Source organism: Globicephala melas, chromosome 7, assembly GCF_963455315.2.
Source record: "Globicephala melas chromosome 7, mGloMel1.2, whole genome shotgun sequence".
Lineage (NCBI taxonomy): Eukaryota > Metazoa > Chordata > Mammalia > Artiodactyla > Delphinidae > Globicephala > Globicephala melas.
The window spans coordinates 106,325,364-106,349,230 of NC_083320.1; the positions used below are offsets into that span (position 1 = coordinate 106,325,364).

The 23,867-nt window shown below is 38.9% G+C and overlaps 1 protein-coding gene across 1 annotated transcript in view; it reads left to right on the top strand.

The window, feature by feature from the left end:
• The window catches only part of CNTNAP5 (contactin associated protein family member 5), an 886,651-nt gene that overhangs the window by 712,917 nt on the left and 149,867 nt on the right, over positions 1-23,867 (top strand). Inside the window, exon 14 of the mRNA XM_030840366.2 lies at positions 10,409-10,565. Coding sequence (XP_030696226.2) covers positions 10,409-10,565 — 157 coding nt within the window. The remainder of the gene's footprint in view (positions 1-10,408; positions 10,566-23,867) is intronic.

Consider the following 23,867-nt stretch of genomic DNA (forward strand, 5'->3'; position numbering starts at 1 on the left):
TATGATCTGTGAGCTCCATCAACTTTCTGTCTGTGCCTTGTTCAGACCTCTAAAGAATATGAGACTTACAGCCATCAATTATGTATCAAGTACAGAAATAAATAAATAGGGGTTTGTTGTTTGTTCATTAACACTGTGCAAAGCAAGATCACTTCGTCTGCTTCATGATCTCGTTGATGAATTTGCTCACCTATTATAATTTGGAAAAGCTTGATTCATGTAGATATTTATGTAAAGCATTCCAGCTAGATCTTTCATTTTTCTTCTCTTCTTATCTTTTTTTTTTTTTTTTTTAACATAACCAGGTAATGTCTACCAACCGTCAGTGATAGAATGTCATGGACAGAATTGTGATCAATTCTTCTTGTATCTGTGATTGTGTTTATGTGATTAAAAAGGAAGAAATAGAGAGTTATTGTTGGAGGTGGATCAAAGAAAAAAGATGGAGAAAAAAAGAAGGAACGAGAGAAGTGGAAACAATTGGGGGAAGGGAGAGAGGGACGTAAGTGAGAGAAGAGAGGGACATAAGTGAGAGAAGAGAGGGAAAAAGGGAAGGAAGATGGAAAGAGGGGAGAGAGAGAAAGAGTAAGAGTGAGGGGGAGAGAGAGAGAGACAGACAGAGAATGAAAAAGAAAAAAAAAAAGGAAAAGGAGAACCAGAGAGAAGAGGAAAGAAGAAATTAAAAAGAAGATTCAGGCAAGAAAGGGCATGGCAGTGTGTATGTGTTTATTTCTAACTTTCTGCAATTTACATAGAATCTGTATTAGTTGATTAAACAGTAGGAGTGTCTTACATAAGCATTCTCACCCTCTGTTACATGTTTTTCACACAAAAAGTCCCACAAAATACGCCATCGTCAGGAAGAATTTACAATATGGTTTAAAGTCTCATGCTATAAACCATAGTGGGTTAGTTGTCGCCTTGGCAAATGGTAACAAAGACTTAGAGGTGGTTTATCAACCTGAATGATCACAATGGCATTCTGATTAGCAATGCAACATTTACTCCTTTCTCACTTTATTTAACACAGTTATTGATTTATTGAGTGCCTTTATTTCATGAAAGATTAGGAGCTATTGGGGAATATGGATGTGTGAATACCTCTGTGTGCCTATTTTATGTACATACTCATAGGATAATGAGTGATAAATATTCTTCATGCTTTGTGAAGAAGTATTGGAAAATACTGATGTGTCCACCAAACAACCCAGGAAAGAATGCAGGACTGGAGAATCTAGACTTTTTAGACATTTGTGTATAAGTAACAGATGAAATATCTATGAAGGACAAAGAAAAATATTTCATATCGCCAAGGGCCAGGCCCACCAAAAGGTTGTGAGTGGGAAGGATTCTGGTAAAAACAAGAGGATGGATGAATGGAGAGACCAATGAGTAGACACAGAGAGGAATAGGATGGATAGAGGACAAAGTTCATCATCTTCCCATCAAAACAGATGAAAAGTGAGCATGGGAGACATTTGACACAAGAAGTGGGAGAAGGTAACATTTTTTTCTTTCTTTTTTGAGTCAGAGTAGAAGAAAATTAAGAGAACTTGAACTGGCCCTCCCTAATCTTTCCAAAATATGAAACAGAGTTTGCTAAAGAAAATGAACTGCAGTGGATTGAGGATGTGGGTTAGAGAAGGACGGATAACTTTGGGAGATACTTCTTTGGGGGGTGGGTAGAGAAAGAAGGATAACTGGAGATGGTTCTCTTGGGGAAACTTCTAGGGAATTCATGAGACGATTAGCAGCATCAAATGCACACTACCATTTTTCTATTAGACCACGACAAAACAGAAGAAATTAGTTCATAAAAATTTCAGTGACCTTTTCCTCAGTTACAAGTTAAACTTAATCTTTGTTATGTATTTTATTCATCTTCTCCTATCATGATATCTTTCTTTAGCAGAAATGAATATAATCTAATGCACATGTTTTGATAATGAAATTAAATCTGAAACAGCTTATTTGTACTTAGCAATCTGCAGTGTCATTGAATAAGAATTTTTCAAAAATAAAAGGGAGTATTTGAACATTTTTGAATAAGGTTCGAACCTTCTAACCAGTGATTCTAAAATTTTAGTGTGCAACATTTCAGCATCACTTTGTATGATAGAAATGGAGAATTTGAAGCTTCACTCACTGCGTGTCTGGGAAAAGATGCTGTGAACCCGTGCTCTTACAAAAACGCCAGATTATTTTGATTAAAGTCAGACAGAAACAACGTTTTGAGAAACATTGATCCAAGATTTCTAGAGGGAAATTTCAATAGGTTCCTTATTATATGATGGCCTATCACTTCCTTAGGTATCTGTTAAACAAAGTTATAGGAGTTCAGGCAAATAAGTCTTAGAAACAATGGTAATCATTGGAACATTTGTGTTTGCAGGTATTTTTGTTTGATTGATTCTTAGGTAAATAATAAATAGACCAATATAATTGGGGAGATAATGGAGTTTGAAATATTCCCAAGATATTGGGAATGCATACTCAGTAAGGCCCTGTGCTTTTGCCAATAAAATAATTATTTGATGCATATTCATAATTTCAACTCAAGACCAATTTCTATGAATAAATACCATCCTGTTTCTATTTATCATAGGACTAGATTTCATAAGATACAATAAAAATATTATTTGGGGGTTTGGACCCACAAGATCTACATTCAAGTTTTTCTATCTGTGTGATCTTGAGAAACTTACCTTCATTAGCTTCAATTTATCTGTAAAATAAAAATGAAAAACTTCACAAAGCTGTTAGGAGGGTTGAATGACATAACTTCTGTGAACCTTGGTTTGAGTCTAATGGTATGAAAATCCAACTTTCTTCCACTGGCTGGAAAACAGAAAAGGAAGGTATATTCAAAAAAGGGATGAATTTGGAGTTTTCTCCAGAACTGTACTCTTCACTAAACTTTAGCTTTTTTTTCCTCTTGACTTTCTACACGTTGTTTAAAATTCTACCTCAAATTTATTTTATTCTAACTTGAGTTAAAGGTAATATTTAACTTTTTTTTCTCATTTACTATATTGTGAGGGTCCAAATGGCAGGGTTTGTATTTATTCTGTATTTTATACTCTAACCAGGCAAGTTTCTTGTCCAGATACTTTGTCATTTTGTTAAATACACAAATGAAGTGGTACGGGGACACCTTTATGTACGGTGATCTCATTCTATGCCACGTTTATAGTAAGCAGTTGTTCGAAGCCTTGATGGGTGTCATTCTCTGGGCCTATCACTAAAGTGACAAAAAAAAATGTTTGATGTCTTCAATGATGGCCTAAAATGCCAACTGTGAATATACCTCTATAAAGACTAAAGGCCGCATAACCATATACGTTCCTGAAACAATTTTTTAAATGTCATCTGTGTGAAATCCTTCTGTGCTGATGTTTCTTTTTCTTGGCATTTAGTCACTTGTTGATTCACCAAAGAAGAATTTAATTCTTAGCACAAACCAGGAACATTCTACATGCTGGGGATATAGTCATGAATAAGACTTAAAAGCCCTTTCTCCAACTCTAATGACAAATGAGGACCATGTTAAGCAAACAAACAGCAACAAACAAACAAAGTATGATTTCAGGTGATCCTAAGTATTCCTAAGAAAATAATGGAGTGACTTTGGAGTATTGTAAATAAGGTCAACGGGGAAGAGGTGAGCTTTAATTTCAAGATCCAATGATACAAGACAATCAGGCACTGTAAAAACCCATGAGAAGTTGGATTTGGGCAGAGACAGTAAACCCAGAAGAGCATCTGTGCGGACCAGGGGCACAGCCAGTACAGCTGGAGCCAGGGAGGAAGTAAGGCTGAAAAGTGCAGGAACCAGATGTACGGGGCCTTATGGGCCACAGGAAGACGCTGAGTTTTATTCTTGTATTGAGCTAATATCGGAGGACTTTTTAAAAATTGAAGTGTAGTTGATTTACAATGTTGTGTTAGTTTCAGGTGTATAGCAGAGTGATTAAGTTATATATACTCTTCAGATTCTTTTCCCTTATTGGTTATTAAAAAATGTTGAGTATAGTTTCCTGTGCTATACAGCAGGTCCTTGTTGTTTGTTTTATACAGAGGAGTGTATATATGTTAATCCCAAACTCCTAATTTATCCCTCCACCACCCCCCACCTTGGTAACCAGTATGGAGGTTCCTTAAAATACTAAAAATAGAATTACCATATGGTCCAGCAATCCCACTCCTGTGCATATATCTGGAGAAAACTATAATTCAAAAAGATACATGCACCACTATGTTGATAGCAGCACTGTTCACAATACCCAAGACATGGAAACAACCTAAATGTCCACGGACAGATGAATGGTTAAAGAAGATATGGTACATATATACAATGGAATATTACTCAGTCATAAAAAAGAATGAAATATGCCATTTGTAGCAGCAAGGTTGGACCTAGAGATTGTCATACTAAGTGAAGTAAGCCAGACAGAGAAAGACAAATATCATATGATATCGCTTATATGTGGAATCTAAAAAATAATGCAAATGAACTTATTTACAAAACAGAAGTAAACCCACAGACATAGAATACTGGAGGATTTTAATCAGAGAGATAAATCATCTGAATTAGACTTTAGAAGTCCCTGTTTCCTGCTGTAAGAATACCTTTTAGGGGATGGAACAACAGTGGGGGCAGGGATTTCACTGTTGAGTCTGTTGTAATCACCTACAGCGATCACTGTGCTTTGGCATGGGTCTGTCATTGACTAGCCGAGCGACCTTGGGCAAGTAATGTATCCTCATCTGTAAAATGAGATAGAAGTATTTACCTCATAGTGTTGTTGTGGAGATTGATCAAACTAGGGTATAAAAAGTGCATATAACTTCCTGATATTTTAAATGCTCAATAACTGCTGGATTTTTTAAAAATTAGGATTACTAGTTAAAAACAGACACATGAGCCTTAATACACAGATTGATTGCAATTCTCTATTTCTCTGATTGTGTGTAGACATTAGGTATTTTACTTTTCTAAATTTGTTTCCCATTCATTAATTGTTTACTATATTAATCAGTATAGGTTAGCTATACTATAGGTATACTATGGTAATAAATAAGCCCCACTCCGAGTCCATGGGTCTTAACACAATGAAGGTTTCTTTCTTCTCACATTAGTTTGATGTGGTTACAGGAATACCCCTCCATTCTTGTCACCCCACATCTGGAAACTACTGCTTTCAAGTCTGTCCTCTCAGAGAAATTGTGGAATAAACTAAAGGTCTTATTCCCATACTACAGTGTTCATTTAGTATTATCAGTTCCCACAAATTTATAATAATTGTCATTTTATCTAGCTGGTCATTTTTCCCTGCAAGGCTCACATTATCTCTATATGTTGTTGGCACATTAAAAAGTCAGAAAGTCTGTGAGTCATTGGGAAGGTGGGTGTTCAGGACATGAGAGCTTCAGGGACCCAGATCCTTGAGTCCAGATTTGCCTTCAGTGACTGTTTGACTTTGCACAAGTCATTTAACCTTGCTAGGATTCTTCATTGCAGGTCTTCCATTAAAATATACTATCAAAATTCAAATTATTATTATATTACCCTACAAAAAATTAAAACAATGCAAATAGAATCATTTAAGTTAATCATTTTGTCTACCTCTTTGCCTAACCATGAAGGATCCCTGTGGTACATTCTAGTGAGGTTTGTTCAGTACAGGTTGAAATGACCTCATCAAAGTGATTTTTATCATTTGTTTTGAGAGGTGGTATCATTAATCTTTTATGCAACCCCCTCCTTTCTGGGCTCACTTCAGTTAAATAGGCAGGGAGAAGAGAATGTTGAACAACATTATAAAAATGTTAATTCCTAATGTCACTGACTAGCTCTTAATCACGCTATTAGACATATGTTCTGATTTAATGATCCTAATCAGCATGCAGTCAGACCAAGATTGACTTTGATGAATGTCTGACATTATTTTGTGATATGGAAGAGGTTGTTTTTCTTGTGGTCTAAACCTTTCCGTAGAAATTACATTCTATTTAGAAAGAAAGAGAATGTAAAATACTTTCTTTGGTTTCCAGAATCTTCTTTCCTAAACCAGCATCTGGATGATTTGTGTTTTGATCATAGAATGAAACATTTGGGTGCAGTCATCTGTAATTATTTGTCCTTACAGCTTTGGTGGCTCCTTCCTCTTATTTTTAAGCTCAAAATACTTAACTACAGTCAATGAGATAAGATATCTTTAGAATGTGCAAAAATCTCGCTATTTCAAACCGTTGCTTCCTAACGATGCTGTAGTGAAAATCGGATCCCCTTTCCTTGTGCCTCTTACTTGCACCCTTTTCCCTGGTGGCACCATTTGCTGAAGTCCTTCTCAACACAAAGCCTCCAGTCAAATGTCACCATTTCTATGAAATTAAAATCATTTCCATAAACCATTTCTCAGGAATCTTGGACAAAATTCATAGCTTCTTCTTCTGGACTTTCCTAGCATTTTATTCACTTCTATATTTTGACCCTAATCTCATTCTGACTTACATTTCTTTTAGCTGTGTATATGTCCTTCTTCCTTAAATGTTATGAACTCCCTTGGGGCAGTGATAGTCTATTAAAATTTGTATAGCTAGGATATCGCCCTGTGACCTTCACACAGCATAGAATCAAGCAATAATTGAATGGAATGATTATATATATGTATATATATAATATAATATACACTCATAATTATATCATTTCTTTTAATCACAGTTTTATAAATCATGCATATACATATATGTATGCATGTATAGGTTTTATAAATCCTATATATACATATGTGTGTATGTATGTGTGTGTGTGTGTGTGTGTGTGTATATATATATATATATATATATGGCTTTGAATCTTGCGTCACCTAGAGGTGGAGGCTGTGACAGGTGACAGTCAATGATCAGCCATGGGAATAGTTTCTCCAAAGTTCTATGCAGAATTTCTAAAAGAATACATGGATGGGAGCACTGAGCCAGGAGGAGCTAAGCCAGGACCTTGAACACTGGGGAAACTGCTCTCTAAATTTCAGGAAGATCCAAGCACCATATTAGAAGGGGACAAAGGTGGTGTGAGAGTCCGGGTTACCCTGCCAATAATTGGGACTTGAGTAGGGACGGACTCAGAGTGAACACAGATTGGGTTCAAGTAAAGGGATATGCGGCAGTAACAAAGGGTCTTCCTAAGGGACTGCTAAAATGTCGGCTCTAACTGCTTACATTTATGGGCCAAAAGATAGATAATTAGTTGAGCCAAACAGAATTGGTGTTTCTCTTTATCTTCCTCATTCACCGATGTCTCTTTATTTATGTTTCCAACCAAACTGCAGTTGAAAGCAGGACTGTCCTTGATCACTGTGTTTTACTTCCTTAGAATCCCTACAGAATTTTTGTATGTGGTTGATATTTGCTTTGTGTTTTATCAGTGATTGCCACAATAATGCTATACTGCCAATTGCCACGGCTCAGTGGCATACAGTGTTCAGGACTTTTTCTCATGCTCACAGGTCTGAGCGTCAGGCAGGATGGCTGTGCTCCGTGTGCCACATCCTGAGGTCCACCAGGAGAGACTGTGACCATCTGGATTGTGTTCTCCCGTGGTGTCAGAGGTGGTCCCAGGAGCAGTGGTCTAGACTGAGCTGACATGCCATCATTTCAGTCTGTGTTCCAGCGGGGAAAGCAAGTAGCAAGACCAAGACATCAGTGGGGCGGGGATATTTACTACTCCCATGAGCCCACTATAACACATGCAGGAAATCCAATTTCTCCAGTGGCCAAAATTTGGAGAAAGGGTGCCGATTCTCTTCCTGACTACATCATTAGAGTCATGAATGAAAAAAAATCAGTCACCCTTTTCGATCGTCAGTTTCTTCATTTGTTATGTTCCAGCTCATACTCCTTGGGGGAATAATCACAAACCTGGGACATCTAAGAGGAAAATTCTGCTGTAACCCTCCTGCTCTCAAATATATGTGTGTGTTTCTTCTTTATTCTCTATATTTCCTTTTCTTTCTTCTTGCTCATTGATATTCAATCAGTCAAAACTGTTTGCAACTTTTATACTAATTGTCAGACATGAGGAGGGGATCCCAAGCCTCAGTGACACAAGGCACTGGTAGATTCGAAACAAAACAAAGTGTTGAGCGGCTACGGGCACTTCTAGGGATTTAAGGCACCAAGTAAGAATTGGTAAACCTACTAGAAGGCACCATTTGCACCAGAGTGTACACAAATTGGTTTTTCAGAATTGAAACCATTGATAATAATGCTATTAATAAGATCACAACTTTGATTCTGCTTATAAACAAAAATAATTCATGATGACATTGAATTTCACCATGTGATCAGGATTCTCGATTATGGAGGAGAGGTCTGGGAAGGGCCAGGAGGGAGAAGTGGAGAGATTTCTTCCCATATCTTGTGCCCAAAGCCAACATTCGCAAACATCTGAACACACAATGTTTTACCCTTGTGTTACCTGGACTCACACACTGGGACGATCCACCTAAGCTTACCTCAGTCCTGAAAGAGCTTTTTGTTCTAAGTAAACCCACCAGACCTCTAGGCCACTTGAATATGGCTGATCTGAGCTAGTGGTTAGAAAGAAAGCAATTCATTTGAACTAGTGTCCAATGACTTATAGCTGTTTGGAAATAGGTTAAATGGATTTGTACCATTTAGAATTATTCTTTAAAAAGAAGATACTAGTAAACAGACATCTCTAACTGGGATTCTAACTTAAAAGCTAACAAAGGGACTTGAAACATTTTAGACAGTGTGAAGAGTAGTATTTTGGGGTGAGTATAGTCCTTCAGGCTGTCTGCCCCCTGACTCAGCACTCCTAAGATACTTTTGTGTTTCTTAGTATTTGTTTTATCTTCTTCTCATTACTTACAGGTTCTTGGAAAACCCAGATTGTCATTCTCTTCCTACTTGCCTCAGTGACTTCCATAAGGATGTCAGTAATGAATGCAATTCAGAGAAAGTTGTTGCTATTTGTATACATGAATAATTTGTAAATTATATGTTTGTACATCAGGAGTTGTATATGAAATCTAGTCTTGACTAGGCAGAATTCCAACCTAGCGCCATCCTCAGACAAAAGTTACTATTCTACTTTAAAATGATAAATCATGAAAAATGGCTCTCAATAACTATTTCTTTCATTTTTAAAAAATAAACACATATTAAGTGCCTGTTGTATGCCAAACAGAAACAGACCAGTGGTTTCCAAAGAGGAACTAGGCCTAACCCCATTCAGCCTAAGGGTGTATAACACCTCTATCTCTGCCTACATCTGTTGTTTTGGATATCTTATCATCTTCTGGATAATAATTTTTATCTACTTAAATATTCCCAATTATACAAGATAACTTCAACAGATTTTACTAAACTAAACTTTGCAAAGAAAAAAGAATTGAAAATTGACAAGGACAAGACTCAAAAATAGTTTTCTGTTAACTACATAAACCAGAAATTAGAGGTTGCATCCTAGCTTTGTATGGGTTAAATATGACATACAGAGGGATTTCATTGGCCTATGCAGTATTGACCTTCATAATATTTCTTTTGTCCAAATTTTTGAACTTCAAATATTGTGACTTCTCTTTAAAAAATTCAAAAGATATGGTAACCCTGGTGTTAATCTTTGTCATGACAGAAATCAGTGTGGGGTAAGACAGGGCCACCCTGTCCTCTGAGCCAACACTCTCCCCCTCACCTTCGTGTCCACCCCTCCCCACAGTCTACCAGAAACTGAGGACTAAGGTCGGGCTAATATTGGCCCTCATGCTACTATTTATCGTTTTGTAGTTTTAAAAGGAAGTTAATATTTGTATCTATATATTCAATATTTTTGGTCTAAGGTCTAGTCCAGTTTACTCAATTGTGATGCCTGCCTGATTTGGTTAGCATTTGAGCTTGTGACCTTGAGTCTAAACATCGTGATTAATCAATATCCTATTATAGAAACACTTTTCATGGAAGTGTTGTTTATATGAGCACATGTATATAGATATCTCTTTATGTGTGTGCATATATATAGAGAGAGATAGAGAGAGAAAAATAAAAGAAAGGAAGGAAGGGAGGAAGGAAGGAAGAAAGAAAAAGAAAGAAGAAAAAAAAAGGAAGGAAGGAAGGAAGAAAGAAAGAAAAATGAAAGAAAGAAAGGAGAGATAACAGAAGTGAAGGAGAAAGAACAGAAGGGAAAAGAGGAAGGAAAGAAGGGAGGGAGGGAGGGATATATATACATTGTACGTATGTATGCACATATGTATATGTATATGTGCATACATATGTACAATATATATATATATCCTTCGAGACATTTTCATCTCAGTTTCTGTGACACCCTCTGTGCTATTTCAGGCTTGCTCCACTCTGACTTGTGAAGCATCTTGTCTTTCAGATGGAACCCCATTGACCTGGTGGATCGGACGGTCCAATGAAAGACACCCCTACTGGGGAGGCGCCCCTCCCGGAGTTCAGCAGTGTGACTGTGGCCTAGACGAGAGCTGCCTGGACATTCGACACTTTTGCAATTGTGACGCTGACAAGGACGAATGGTAATGGGCGTCCTGAACCCTCTGCACTCGCGGAGGATGCCCACGAAAGGATGCATAAAATGTCCCCTAAGATAAAAGAGAATAGATGAGAGATTCAATATGAACTAGGGCTCCTGAATAAGGGTGATTGCTTTAACTTTGGAAATTTCTAGTCCTCGTACTTTCAGGGCTATTGCTGAAGTTTGTAACACATAGCGTGTTGCCACACCATAACCCCTTTATATTCTGAACATTCCATTTTCAACAGGAGAATGAAATGTAATATTTAGCTTTGCGATTTAGTCAGCATTTCTGTAATGTGTAGAATATAGGCTTTGGGAGAAGGTGTGGGAGATAGGGATGTGTAATTAAACAGACTGTTTCTTTATTCTCCCATTGTCCCACTGATGATCCAGTCACTGGCCTGCCCTATTATTGCCACTAAAAATAGAGAAAAGAAAATTTATATTTATTAAACACCTATTTAATCCTCATAACAAGCTATTAATTCTTTTTTTGTATTATTTTTTTATTGAAGCATAGTTGATTTACAATATGTTAGTTTCAGGTGTACAGCACAGTGATATATATATTCAGTTTCTTTTCCCTTATAATTACAAGATATTGAGCATATATCTTGTAATAATCTATAAGCATATATCTTGTAATGATCATACATTTCCTGTGTTATACAGTAGGTCCTTTTTTATGATTTTTTAAAAATTTTGTATTGAAGTATACTTGTTTACAATGTTGTGTTACTTTCAGGTGTACAGCAAAGTGATGCAGTTATACATATACATATATCTATTGTTTTTCAGGTTCTTTTCCCATTTAGGTTATTATAGAATATTGAGTAGAGTTCCCTGTGCAATACAATAGGTCCTAGTTGATTGTCTATTTTATACATAGTAGTGTGCATATGTTAATCCCAACCTCCTAATTTATCCCTCCTCTCCCCTTTCTCCTTTGGTAAACATAAATTTGACAGAGAAAACAAACCTATTAATCTTTCATAATTTTCTCACTTTTGCACCTTAAGGTAGAGGAATGTAGATTACAGAGAGGTTAAATACGTTTCTCAAGGACGCACAGGTCTATTAAGAGGCGTATCCAGAATTTGAATTCAGGTATAGCTGAGGCCAGACTCTCTCTTCCTTCCCCACAGCAAGTTACTTTTGTAGATAAAGTTTAGTTTTAGTTCTCATGGCCATCACATGTAGTTTTCCTTTGCCCTCCAGGTCAACTGCTTATTTTTTTTTACTGTACTGATTATGAAAATATGCACAGAACATTTCCAAACCCACTTTGGTTTTGACTGAATTTAAGACATTCTTTGGTTTTGGCTTTATAATTGTACTTGCTTCATCAAATAAATGCTGCTCAAGTATAGTTAAGAATTCCTATGTCAACCTGCTCTCAACCTAGTGGAAATGGCTTTTAAGTACTTTCCCTTCACTGTTTAAATTGATAACAGCAGGAATGTTTCAAATAAAATTTTAGGTCCACTTGAAACTCAGTTCAGTGAGGAAAAGACCAAGAATGTGGTTCCATCAGGTTACACTAGATGCACCACAGCTTCAGAATATTGTAGGGCTGCTTGGGCCCCAAGTCATGTGACCTGAGTTTGATCTCAGAGAGACAGCAGTGAGCAGTCTTGAAGCAGGATCTTAGTTCCCTGCCTAGGAATTGAACCTGAGTAGCCTGGATGAAAATAGGAATCCTAGCTACCAGTCCACCAGGGGGTAGAGACTGGGAGCAAAATTGCCCTGGCTCTTGCCCTCATTTGAAAGCAAGGCTGTTTCAAGGAGGCAAAAACTACAGAAACAGGTACAAAGTTTATTCTTAGAAACACAACACAACATGTGGGAGAGCACACAGGGAAGCAGTTTATTTAGACAGAAGCAAAACAGGAATACACACCCAGGGAGAAAGGGTGTGGGCATTCTCCCTAATGAGGAGGACCACAGTAACAACGTGCTTAAGTCACTTATGTAGAGGAAGTTTTTCCGGGTCTTTGTTCTCCTCTGGCCAATTATTTTGCTTCTTTTCCCACATCCGACCTATCTTAGGGCCCTTCCCAATATGTGTGCACATCTTTTTGCCAAGATGGATTCCAGCATGGAGGCCTTTGAGAGCTTTGACAAGACTTACTATGGGATGGCGCCCCCTCCCTTTTTGACCCCAGAGGAGACTCCCTGCACATGTGCCATTGGGGAGGTCTCCTTGACCTCAGGAGTGATAGATGTGGTCCCCCTATCTCTTTACTCCAGCAGAGATCAGCTCCTGCCATTAACTTTGTCCTTGGAGTGTTAGGGAAAACAGAGCTCCAATTTACTCTGTTTGACAAACTCCCCAGCTGCTCAGCCCAGGGGCCCAGCTATCTTCTACCTCAGGTTCCTTCTCCTAACATCGCGATCTTCACAGGGGTCAAATCAGATGCAGTTGACTGGACTTCTCCATTTTGTGCACTCCCACTCTACCCTGCAGAGCCCTCTATCACATCTTGGAGGCCGACAAACCAAAAATAACTCTTGTTCTGTTCGGAGACTGTGTCTTTTTTAACATTATATCCCTGAAGACCTACTCTGTGTAGAGTAGAAGATGATGGTAGTTAGCTGAATAGATGAATGTAGAAGACCTTTGAGGAGGAGGAAGGATCCCAAAATGGCACCTACAAGCTTGAGAGATGTGTGGAAAGGCTAAATGGTTGTGTGGCCAGGAAAACATAGTCAAAATCCTCTGCAACCAGCAGCTTAGATTTGCTCAGTTTATTGTGATTTTTTTAATTTCCCTTCACTATGCTGACATTAGAAATGTAAGATTCATAGACTTACATGGAAACATGTTCATTTTATTCTGTATCAGAGAAGTTGGTAAGGGGGGTAGAATATAAAGAGTTATTGAGAAGGGGAAGTATTTCTCCTAAGTGCCTTCAATTCTCACTCGCTTGTTGGCTGAATTCTTGATCTTTGCTCACTGTTTCCTTTCCTTTGATGAAACTCTTTCCATACCTAATTATGCCTCAGTGCCTTCCCTTCCTAGAGTTCAAATAACCATGCCTGGGCTTAATTTAAGGAACACTGAGGAGCAGGGCTGGAGAATCACATCACATCACTTAAAAGTGGAAAAAATATTGAAATGCTGCTACTCTCTCTTCTCCAAGACTTCCCACTGATCGCCTCTTCTACTCTGATTCCAGCCTCTCCCTCCTTTGACCTTCTTACTCGTTCACTAACCTTTGAACCCCTCCTATTGACTTCATCATTGAGGTTGTGCTCAGAGAAACTTTTCCTCAACTCTGGTGCCGTCATACCTCTTCCAACATGGATTATTGCATATTTCATAAGCCTTTCCTCTTCCTTTAGAGCCAGAGGGAAAGCCTCATCATGTGCCACTTTCTGTGGCCAGCAACCTTTTATTTAATTTTAGATGTAGGTTTTGTTCAACAGTCAACCTATGAAGGATCAAGAGAAATGATCTGAACTTCCCTTTGTAAAGATGCCCACTTTACCATGGCTGTCCTAGAGTTATGTTGAATATCTCATATATATATATATATATATATATATATATATTATACAGGGTATAGTGTATAAAATACTAAGAACATTTCAGTGTATGATTGTTAAGTGACAATGTTTCCTAGGAGTTGCAATATAGTAAACTGCTATCTACTAAATACTATACAAGCCTAAAATCAGTTTTCTGATTCACTTCACCAATCCAGGTGAGATCAGGAATTCCCTTTTATCATTCTCATGAGGGAGCAGATTCGGATTTAACTCTTCCAGATTTCACTGTTTTAGGACAAGTCATAACCTGTCATAAACGATTCTGGAAAATAACTTATTATAGAGGCAACTGTACATACTATTCCAGCTGACATTTACTCATATATCACATGTCTAATGAGTGCCTACTCTGTGCAGTCAGGCAGTCTGCTGTGCAGAGAAAGTCAAGGGCATTACAATCCCTGCCCTTGAGGAACTCGCAGGACAGTGGAAAAGAAAAGGCTAGTTATTTAGCAGTAAATGTAACAGTGTGATGACTTCGGTTATAGACAGAAGCACACATGTGCTTCTGTGTCAACCTGGGGTGCCCATGGGCTGGGATAGTTCGATTTCAAGGAAAAGTGTAGTTAATTTCTGAAGGATCAGAAGAAGTGAGCTAAAGTTAGTGTAGTACAGGTAGGTGCTGCCATGTATTCAGACACGGAAATGTGAAATAATATAAAAATCACTACTTCCCCCAAATATAAGTATCTTGGTATAGTTTCTGCACAGTTTTCCTGTGGGGAACTTATAGGAGATGTAGGCAGGGAAGAAGGTCAAATCCAGATCATGAAGCTTCTTGTATGTGAAATAACAATGAGAGAGCTTTGCTTTGTCTGTAACAGGGGTTGTGGACATAGAACGTACATTCAGAGTGAAACACAGCAGAGCCTTGTGGAAATGCATTCATTATTTAAATATCCAATTCTATTATTTACTACAGAAAGGTAAAGCACAAAAGCTGGCACTACTATGAAATGGTCGTGTTCTTTAACATTCTTTCAACCTGATTCTTAGATAACATGTGGTCCAGCTGGCTTTCCATACATTTCAAACTTTTCTTTCAGACAAGCATGCCCCTTTTGGTGTCCGGGTGCTTCTAAGAAAACTCAAACAGTTTTACCTTATAAACTTCCCTTAAGTTTCTGCTCTTGGTAAAGTTAGTCAGAATACTGATGTGGGCTGGTATAAACAAACTCATGGTCACCAAAGGGGAAAGGTGGTGAGCAGGAATAAATTGGGAGTCTGGGATTAACATATACACACTACTATACATAAAATAGATAATCAACAAGGACTTACTGTATAGTACAGGGAACTCTACTCCATACTCTGTAATAGCCTATAATGGAAAAGAATCTAAAGAAGAATATATATATACTCATATATATATCTGAATCACTTTGCTTTACAACTAAAACTAACACAACATTGTAAATCAACTATACTCCAATAAATTTTTAAAGTTAATCATGAAAAAAAGTAAAATTAAATTACAAAATGAAAAAATTGGGAAAAAAAAGTTAAGTACCGTATGCTGAAGTGTTCTTAGTATTGTATATACTATAGCTCATATCATTATCCCAACAACCCCTGAGGTTGGTTTTATTAACTCCTTTCCCCAGAAAAGGAAACTGAGGCTCTGAGATGCTAAGTGGCTTGGATAAGGTCACATGACTAAGTGGGTAGATTTGGAATTCCAGCTGAATCCAAGGAAGCCCTGCTGACTACATCCAACTAGCTGCTAAGTTGGCATTTTGGGTTACGGCAGCTGGTGAGGATGCCAAAGAGACCCCTCCCAGGGCATCTCAGATCATATCACTGCACTGTGCATGTTGCTTTCTGCTAAGTCAGGTTGCTCTGAGAGCCTCAGCTATCTTCCAAGACTCTGGTAATTGGTAATGTTTCATTCTGTTTTAATTAACCTCTGCAACTGAATCACCTGCTGTCTTATATTTCCGTGAGGCCCAAGTAAATGGGGAAAATGAGTATGTTGCGGGTAATGGGTGAAAGTAAGGCAGCTCAGAAGTGGAGGTGGGTGGAAGAAGGAAAAAGAAGTAATTCAAGGAACACCCAAGGCACAATTCCTTCTTAGAATACTAAAGGTAAGCCTCAGGGAGACGTGGATCAGGTGTACTATGGAGCTGACTTCTCCTGGGGTTTCCATCCCAGCTAAAGAACTAAACAGGAAAAAAAAAAGACAAATGAGAAAACTTGTCATGAATAACAGTCTCACAGTAAATGATTGTTTGCAAAGGAACTTCTCTTCAACATAATGATTAAGCCTATAGACATCCCCCCAGTCAGGTGTTCTCTGATTTAACCACGTCAGATGGATGGGCTGCTGAGAACAAGAAAGGAAACTGGCGACAGCTCCAAGTCTGGGGATCACACAGGAGAGGGTTGGGCTGTGTGAGGGGTGGAACAACAGTCACCTGGGTAGAGGGGTACAAAATGGGACACAAAGGATGGTGGTAGAGGGATAAAAAGATGGTTGGGTGGTGAGGAGAAGCCAGAGAGATGGTCCAAGGTGTGCCTCTTCGTGATGGCCCATGGCCCGGATGAAAAGTTTTCTCATCCAGACAACCAGGTAGAGCTAAGGTGAAGCTCTCTTTTCTAACAGCAGGACATTCTTTTATTTATTCATAAGCAAGTATAGACATTTTTATGTGAGTTTTAGTAACTCTGTTCTTTGCCTCTTGCCCTTACTTCACCCTTGTATGAAGCGACATGGCACAGAACAGAAGGAGGAAATGGTATAAAGTTTAAATTTTGGTTATCTGATCATCCAAAAAAGGAAACTTATTGTTCTTGTTTTTTTTTTTTTTTTTTTAAGCAGGATATTTAAGGGATTTCTTTTTTTTCTCAGCATGTGGAATCCTGGAGCTTCAAACTACTCTTTAGCCCTAGAGTCTACTTCTCTGCCACAAAGAAATTGTTTAATAAATGGTGCTAAGCCATGAGTGAAAGATGGGTGAATGACTCCTGTTAAATATATTTTTACCTCTCTGTCGTTTGGTACATTGGGCCATGGTGATTCTAGAATTAACTGATATTTGCTGCATTGTTGGCTGTTATCCACCTTTTATTATCTCCCCAGAAATATTTACTCAAAATTTAACCTCAACTTTTTGCTGCAGGTTGATTTTCTCCCAGCTAATCAAAGTGTAGCTAGAAGTGATCACGCTGCTCCCAAAGTTATCTTTTTAAACATTTGTCTTGAGCTGTTCTGTTTGTAAAGACGTGTCTAAGCCAGCCCCAGGACCTTGACCTTCACAAGGGCCCTTCACTCCTTTCCCTGGAGACTTAATGAGACAATTGCCTTTAGGAAGAAGATGCTGGTTACATCCAAGAGTTCAGAGTTTTGCTGTTTCCTCACGTAGGATATTCTTTGCTCTCTCAGGCATCCTTTGATTTCCCCAAAATCTCCACCTCTGGGATCTCCACACTTAGTGCAGTGAGGATGCTTCAGACTCGGTAGTGTCCTAAATGGGGCAGGAATTCTGAATCCTGAAAGAAAAGAAAGGTTCTATCTCTTATTTTTTAAAAAAAATTATATTGTACAATCTCAACTGGTGACAATTTTTTTTTTTTTTTTTTTTTGTCAGTACGCGGGCCTCTCACTGCTGTGGCCTCTCCCGTTGCGGAGCATAGGCTCTGGACGCACAGGCTCAGCGGCCATGGCTCACGGGCCCAGCCGCTCCGCGGCATGTGGGATCTTCCCGGACGGGGGCACGAACCCGTGTCCCCTGCATCGGCAGGCGAACTCTCAACCACTGCGCCATCAGGGAAGCCCTGGTGGCAATTTTTTATTCATGAATGTTATTTATGAGCTATTCCATGTAGAGATTAGGAAGGCTTTATCTGGATTTTTACTCACTCAGTCCCCGAATTCCACATGCATCTAGCAATGTAGTCAGAGCCAGAGCCTTGGGTTGGAAAGAATATGTTTGGCAATAGTAGGTTCTTCATACATTAACTTCTGAGTGAATGAATGAATGATATTTTTTTTTCCTTTCTCCCCATACTCTCTTCCTAGAAAAATATGCCCTCCCCTTGCTAGGTATGTTCTGCTGTTTTATTCCTTAAATTGTCACTTAAAGTATATATCCTGGGGCAACTTGATACTGACTGGTTTACGCTAACAATCCCACGACTGGGTTTCGGATTGTTTTTATTTTATTTTATTTATTTTTATTTATTTATTTGTTTGTTTGTTTATTTATTTTGGCTGTGTTGGGTCTTTGTTGCTGCGTGCAGGCTTTCTCTAGTTGCAGCAATTGGGGGCTATTCTTCATTGCCGTGCACGGGCTTCTCATTGCGGTGGCTTCTCTTGTTTCAGAGCACGGGGTCTAGGTGTGCGGGCTTCAGTAGTTGCAGCATGTGGGCTCAGTAGTTGTGGCTCCCAGGCTCTAGAGCGCAGGCTCAGTAGCTGTAGCTTGTGGGCTCTAGAGCACAGGCTCAGTAGTTGTGGTGCACGGGCTTCATTGCTCCGTGGCATGTGGGATCTTCCCGGAGCAGGGCTCGAACTCATGTCCCCTGCATTGGCAGGGAGATTCCTAACCATTGCACCACCAGGGAATCTCCTCAGATTGTTTTTAGATAGAGTGTTTTGTGGTACATCTGATAGGACATGATAGAAGGCATCACACACTCAAGGAAAAGCAAAAAGGAACAATACAAAAATGGGAAAGCACAACTTCTAACCAGGGTTTGATCATTTAAAACTAACATATCACATCATTATCTTACAGAATTCTAGATGGAGTAAAATAGTTAATACTTCACCAAGCGTAGCATTAAGGACTGTTTTTGTGCTTTTTGTTCAATGATGCCACCATCCTCTCGTCTATTTGGAAAATTTCCAATAAGCAATTTAAGATCTGTTGGTTCCAGAAGACAAAACATAGCTATGAAATACTCTTTTTTTATGATTATAGGAAACACAAATATAGACTGAGGCTTCAGTTGCCTCAGTTACCTGTCAAGCTGTACAACTTTATTATCTCTAAGTTGTCTGTAAAGTCACATTACACATTTTGGGTAATTGCAAAATCGTGAGTAGCAGAAATAGATAGGACTCAAAGTCAATATCAAGATTAAAAGTTTGCATTTCTTTAGTATATTTTATACAACATTTTGATTTTGGCAATTGTGTACCAAAAATATTATCATTTGACTTAAGAATGCAATGAGACTTTGGCTTCTATTTTAATGTGCCTACTTGCCACTAAGTAGCATTACTCACCTAATAGTAGTTCTTACTCAGGACCAAATTAGAGGAGCTGCTTACCTTTTTGTCTGCTCTTTAAGTTTGCTTACAGCTCTCAGTTCTGATTCATCTGACTGAGGTATCTATATTTAACAATGCCCAAGGAGAATAATTTATCCTGATTTTTAAAATTTAGGAGTTTTTTATTACAAAATAGATATGCCCTATTATTATTATAAAAAATTCAAATATTTCAGAAATATTAAATAAAAAGGAAGCTCCTTCCTCACTATCACTTCGTATCCTCTTACTTCCACCCAACATGTAAAATTTTATACCTAGAGATAATAGTGGGGCATGTAGGGCACATCTACATATAAATATCTTCCTATGCACATACCATATTTATTAATATGAAAGTTCATTCAGTTTTTACGAAATGTGAGATTGTATTAAATGTGTTATCTGCAGCTTGTTTTTCTACATGAACTATGTCTTGAAGAGCTTTGACTTGGCATCATTAAATAAGCATAAACAGGAATGCCTCCTGTCCATTTTAATGGCTGAAAAGTGAGTTGTATCATAACTTACAGTTTATCATAAAATAATAAACATTTTATTTTTACTTTATTTATTTATTTTTTTGTGGTATGCGGGCCTCTCACTGTTGTGGCCTCTCCCATCGCGGAGCACAGGCTCCAGACGCTTAGGCTCAGCGGCCATGGCTCACGGGCCCAGCCGCTCCGCGGCATGTGGGATCTTCCCGGACCGGGGCACGAACCCATGTCCCCTGCATCGGCAGGCGGACTCTCAACCACTGTGCCACCAGGGAAGCCCTAAACATTTTATTTTTAAATGATGTTTTAGTATTAGAAAAAAATATTGCAATGAACATTTTTGAGTCTTGACATACTTTATTTTCATTTTTAAAGTTATTATTTCTATCGCATAGATTTCTGGCTTAGAATTGTTAAATCATCCACTTTTCTATTTTGATGAATGTGGCCAAATTGTTGAAGGGACTTAGGATTTTATACAGACCACAAGGGAGTCAGTTCAGAACTGGCCTCCCTGAATCTGGGGTGAAATGATAGTCTCTTTGAGCAAGTGGCTTCACCACAGAACTCACTGGGGGTCAAAACAGAGCCACACAGGAAGATGTTAATTACAACCTCCTTTGGCTCAGAACTTGCTGGAACCCTTCAGCAGGTGTGGACAGCTCTGACAGGACCCTGGTGATGTTGTATTCCCCTTCCGTTCTTCCTCTCAGTGTTTGTCATTTCTATCATGCCTGGTCCTGCTCTGAGATCCATGGCAACACTTTCAGCTACCTACAAATAAATACATTCTCTGCATTAGTTTCAAAGAGTAGAGTCTTCATCATTAAGAAGAAGAAGGAGGAGAAACAGAGGAGAAACAGTTTTATCTCCTTTGCAAATCTGCCTTCTAGATTTTTAGTGAAAATATCATGAAGTAATACATGTAATACACTCAGAACACACACAATTGTGGCTACTTATTCTGGCAGCACCCTCATTTTCTGGATGTAAAATATAATTGACCTCTATGTGATATCACATGATGTACTGGGATGATCAAATCCTGTATTTCTCACTTAGTGACTGTCCTTTAGCCTCTCTGAGCTTCAGGCTCTTGTTTGATTTAAGAAAAGAAAAATAAAACCAAAAAGAGAGAAAGAATGCCTATCTCTGGGGAGTGCTGGCTAAGTTGGCATTAATTTGCTCGTCTAACAGGTAGGCCAGGTATTTAGTTCTCAAAAATGTGTTAGTCATCATTTTTATTATTATTTTCTTTATTTTTACAGTATCTTAAATGAACTATGAGGCAATATTGACTTATAGAAGTTAAACTAATTTCTACGAAAGCTATGCATACGTATATGCAATAAAATGCATAAGATAACTAACTAGCATACCAAAGCAATCCAATATATCCTTCAGTCATCACGCTCTAGGTGAGACTAGGAAAGAGCGCTGAAGACCCTTCTCTCCAAAATGGTGCTGCCCTGTGAAAGTTCACTGGTAAAACTCACCATGTCATGGTTGGAGTGTTTCTGCCTCCATGGAACTCAACCAGGAGACTGCTTGTTAAGTGTGTCACCGAAGAGTTTGTGGACTCCCAGAGTTCCTGTCAAGGTGACCTATGTGTAATCTCAGAGAATGCAGGGCTGGAAAATCATTGCAAATTAGTCAACTGAAACCTAATCAAAGTGTATCTCGTGTGGAGAAAGCCTGTGTGAATGGAATGGGGAGAGTCAGCCCGAAACCCACAAGGACAATTCAAGGACTCAGGGCCAGGTTATTCCAGCCCTGCCTGGAGAAGATGTAGACAAATGTGGGAAACGCAGTTTCCACTCACGAGAGAGCCACTCTCTGCAGGAGCCAGACGAGGCCTGGGGAACAGGAGAGCACACCGGTTATGGCAAAAGTTTTGCTTCCAACCCTAGCCTCTCCACTTGCCAACAGTGACCTCTGAGAAGTTGTATCTCCTCTCTCAACCTCTGTTGCCTCTGCTGTACAAGACAGGCGATGTTATAACTCCATCATAGGGCTGTTCCGAGGGTGAAACAAGATCAGGTGTAAAACTCTATTCGTGTGCTCACCTGGCCAGGGAAAGGCAAGAGGTGGCTCCCATCCTCAGGTCCTGAGATGTGAGATGCTCAGCCAAACCCCAGAGCCATCAGTAAGTTTAAGAATAGCAGCCTCACACCCAAGCAGGGCCTCTAACATGTGGATCTTTTTCTTTAGGAAGAACTCCTCCAGTAAAAGGCAAGGGTGGCTTAAAATTGCATTTTACTTTCTACTCTAATATGTTAAATATTTTGGAATTTGGACCCTACCTGTAAGAGATAGAGACTTCTTTACAAGGTTTGAAGCAATAAAGTACATCTTGTGGTCCACATGTGTGAGTATGTTTCTGCAGGTGTGGACATGAGTGAGAGGGAGGGAGGGGGCAGAGCGAGGAAAAGTAGGGGACAGGTCAGGTGACTATCTCCCAGACCCAGTCTGACTCTGGGCCTCAGAGTAAAGCTGAGGCCAGGAGGATGAGGATAGTGCAGCTGAACAGAGACCTAAAGTTGGGGAGTTTGGTGGAAGTTGTCGGTCAAGAATGAAGGAGGAAGTGAGGAAAAGAGGAGAAATGAAGATCCGCAGGTGTACGGCCTCAGCAACTGAGAGCCTGGGACCAAGGCATTGACAGAACTGAGTAACAAGTAGGGTGGCCGATCCCTGGGGAAGTGACCAGTGGAGGGGAGTTGAGCATATTAGTTAAGGGTTGACGATTGATGTCCAAAGGAGATCTTTCATAGGCAGTTGAATGAATATGTATTCCTCAGAAAATGCACGTGAGTGTGTGTGTGTGTAACAGGAAAGAAGGCAGCACTCTAAAATGCTGCAGCATCGTGGAGTAAGTTAGGGACTGGCATTTCCATTCTGTGGAAACGAGCGATTCTCTGAAGTTTCAGGGGGCTGGAAGGAGAAGAGGTCAATTTTGGTAGGTCTGGGAGGAGGGTGAGAGAGAAGAAAAAATGCAGACTTTCTGTGAAGAGCTTTTATGGCACTACTGCATGTTTCTTTCTTTCTTTCCTATCCAGAACAGGTTAATTCCAATGATGTCTACAAAAACCTTCATCCTTGCTAGTACTTTTTAAAATCAGTTTTATACTCGTGAAATCCGGAGGGCCGTTTACATTTCTTAACAATAAAGTAGTATTGGGTAAACTTTGGCTGTATTCATATACTAAGACCAGATTTTGTTTTCTCACACCTATTTGAGAAGAGCCCTATGGCTTCAGTTGTCTTAAAGTATTTACAGAAGAAATGTAGTTTCTGAAAATGTTAAATATATGCCAACATCATCTTGTTTTGTCCCTCATGTTTCTTATACCAGGAACTGAAATCAAGACTCCGGATATGTCCTGGTCAGTGTGGGGTGCAGCTAAAGGGATATTATCCTCTGGTGTGGACTTGTCTATGTGACCACAGTCAACGTTTGCACTTGCTGTTTTGTCAACCAAGTGACCCTTGAGCTCGTTGTGAGCTTCTTGTCATCTAATCCCTTAGGTTCTTCTTTTTTTTTTTTTAAGTCTCAATAAGGAAGACAAAAGGGAAATAATGCCTTAACTAAAGTTAAGATAGAATTACTGTCAAGCATTGATATGGCATTTAGACTTGCAGAGCTGTTTATGGGCCTCATCCTGGCTATACCTCTTTTGCAGCCACAGCAAATGGAGGGCTTCATGTCTCCCACTCAACAGAAAGGTATGCAGAGTTTCCTGAGAATAATTCATTCAGAGTCACACAAGGGCTTCCAAGGGACCTGAGGTCTTGAGTTCTTTGCATAATTTTCTAGGTTTATCTTCCTTATCAATAACGTGTTATATGTTACTTTTGGGTGACTGAAAGAGAGAAGAATATAAAAAGGAAAAAAAAAATCTCTCTTAATAAGCTCAGTCACCCAAATGATGCTATAAAAAGAATTGCAGCAGTTAACCAAAAACTGGCTGACAGAAAAAAAAAAAAAAGCAGTATATGAGTT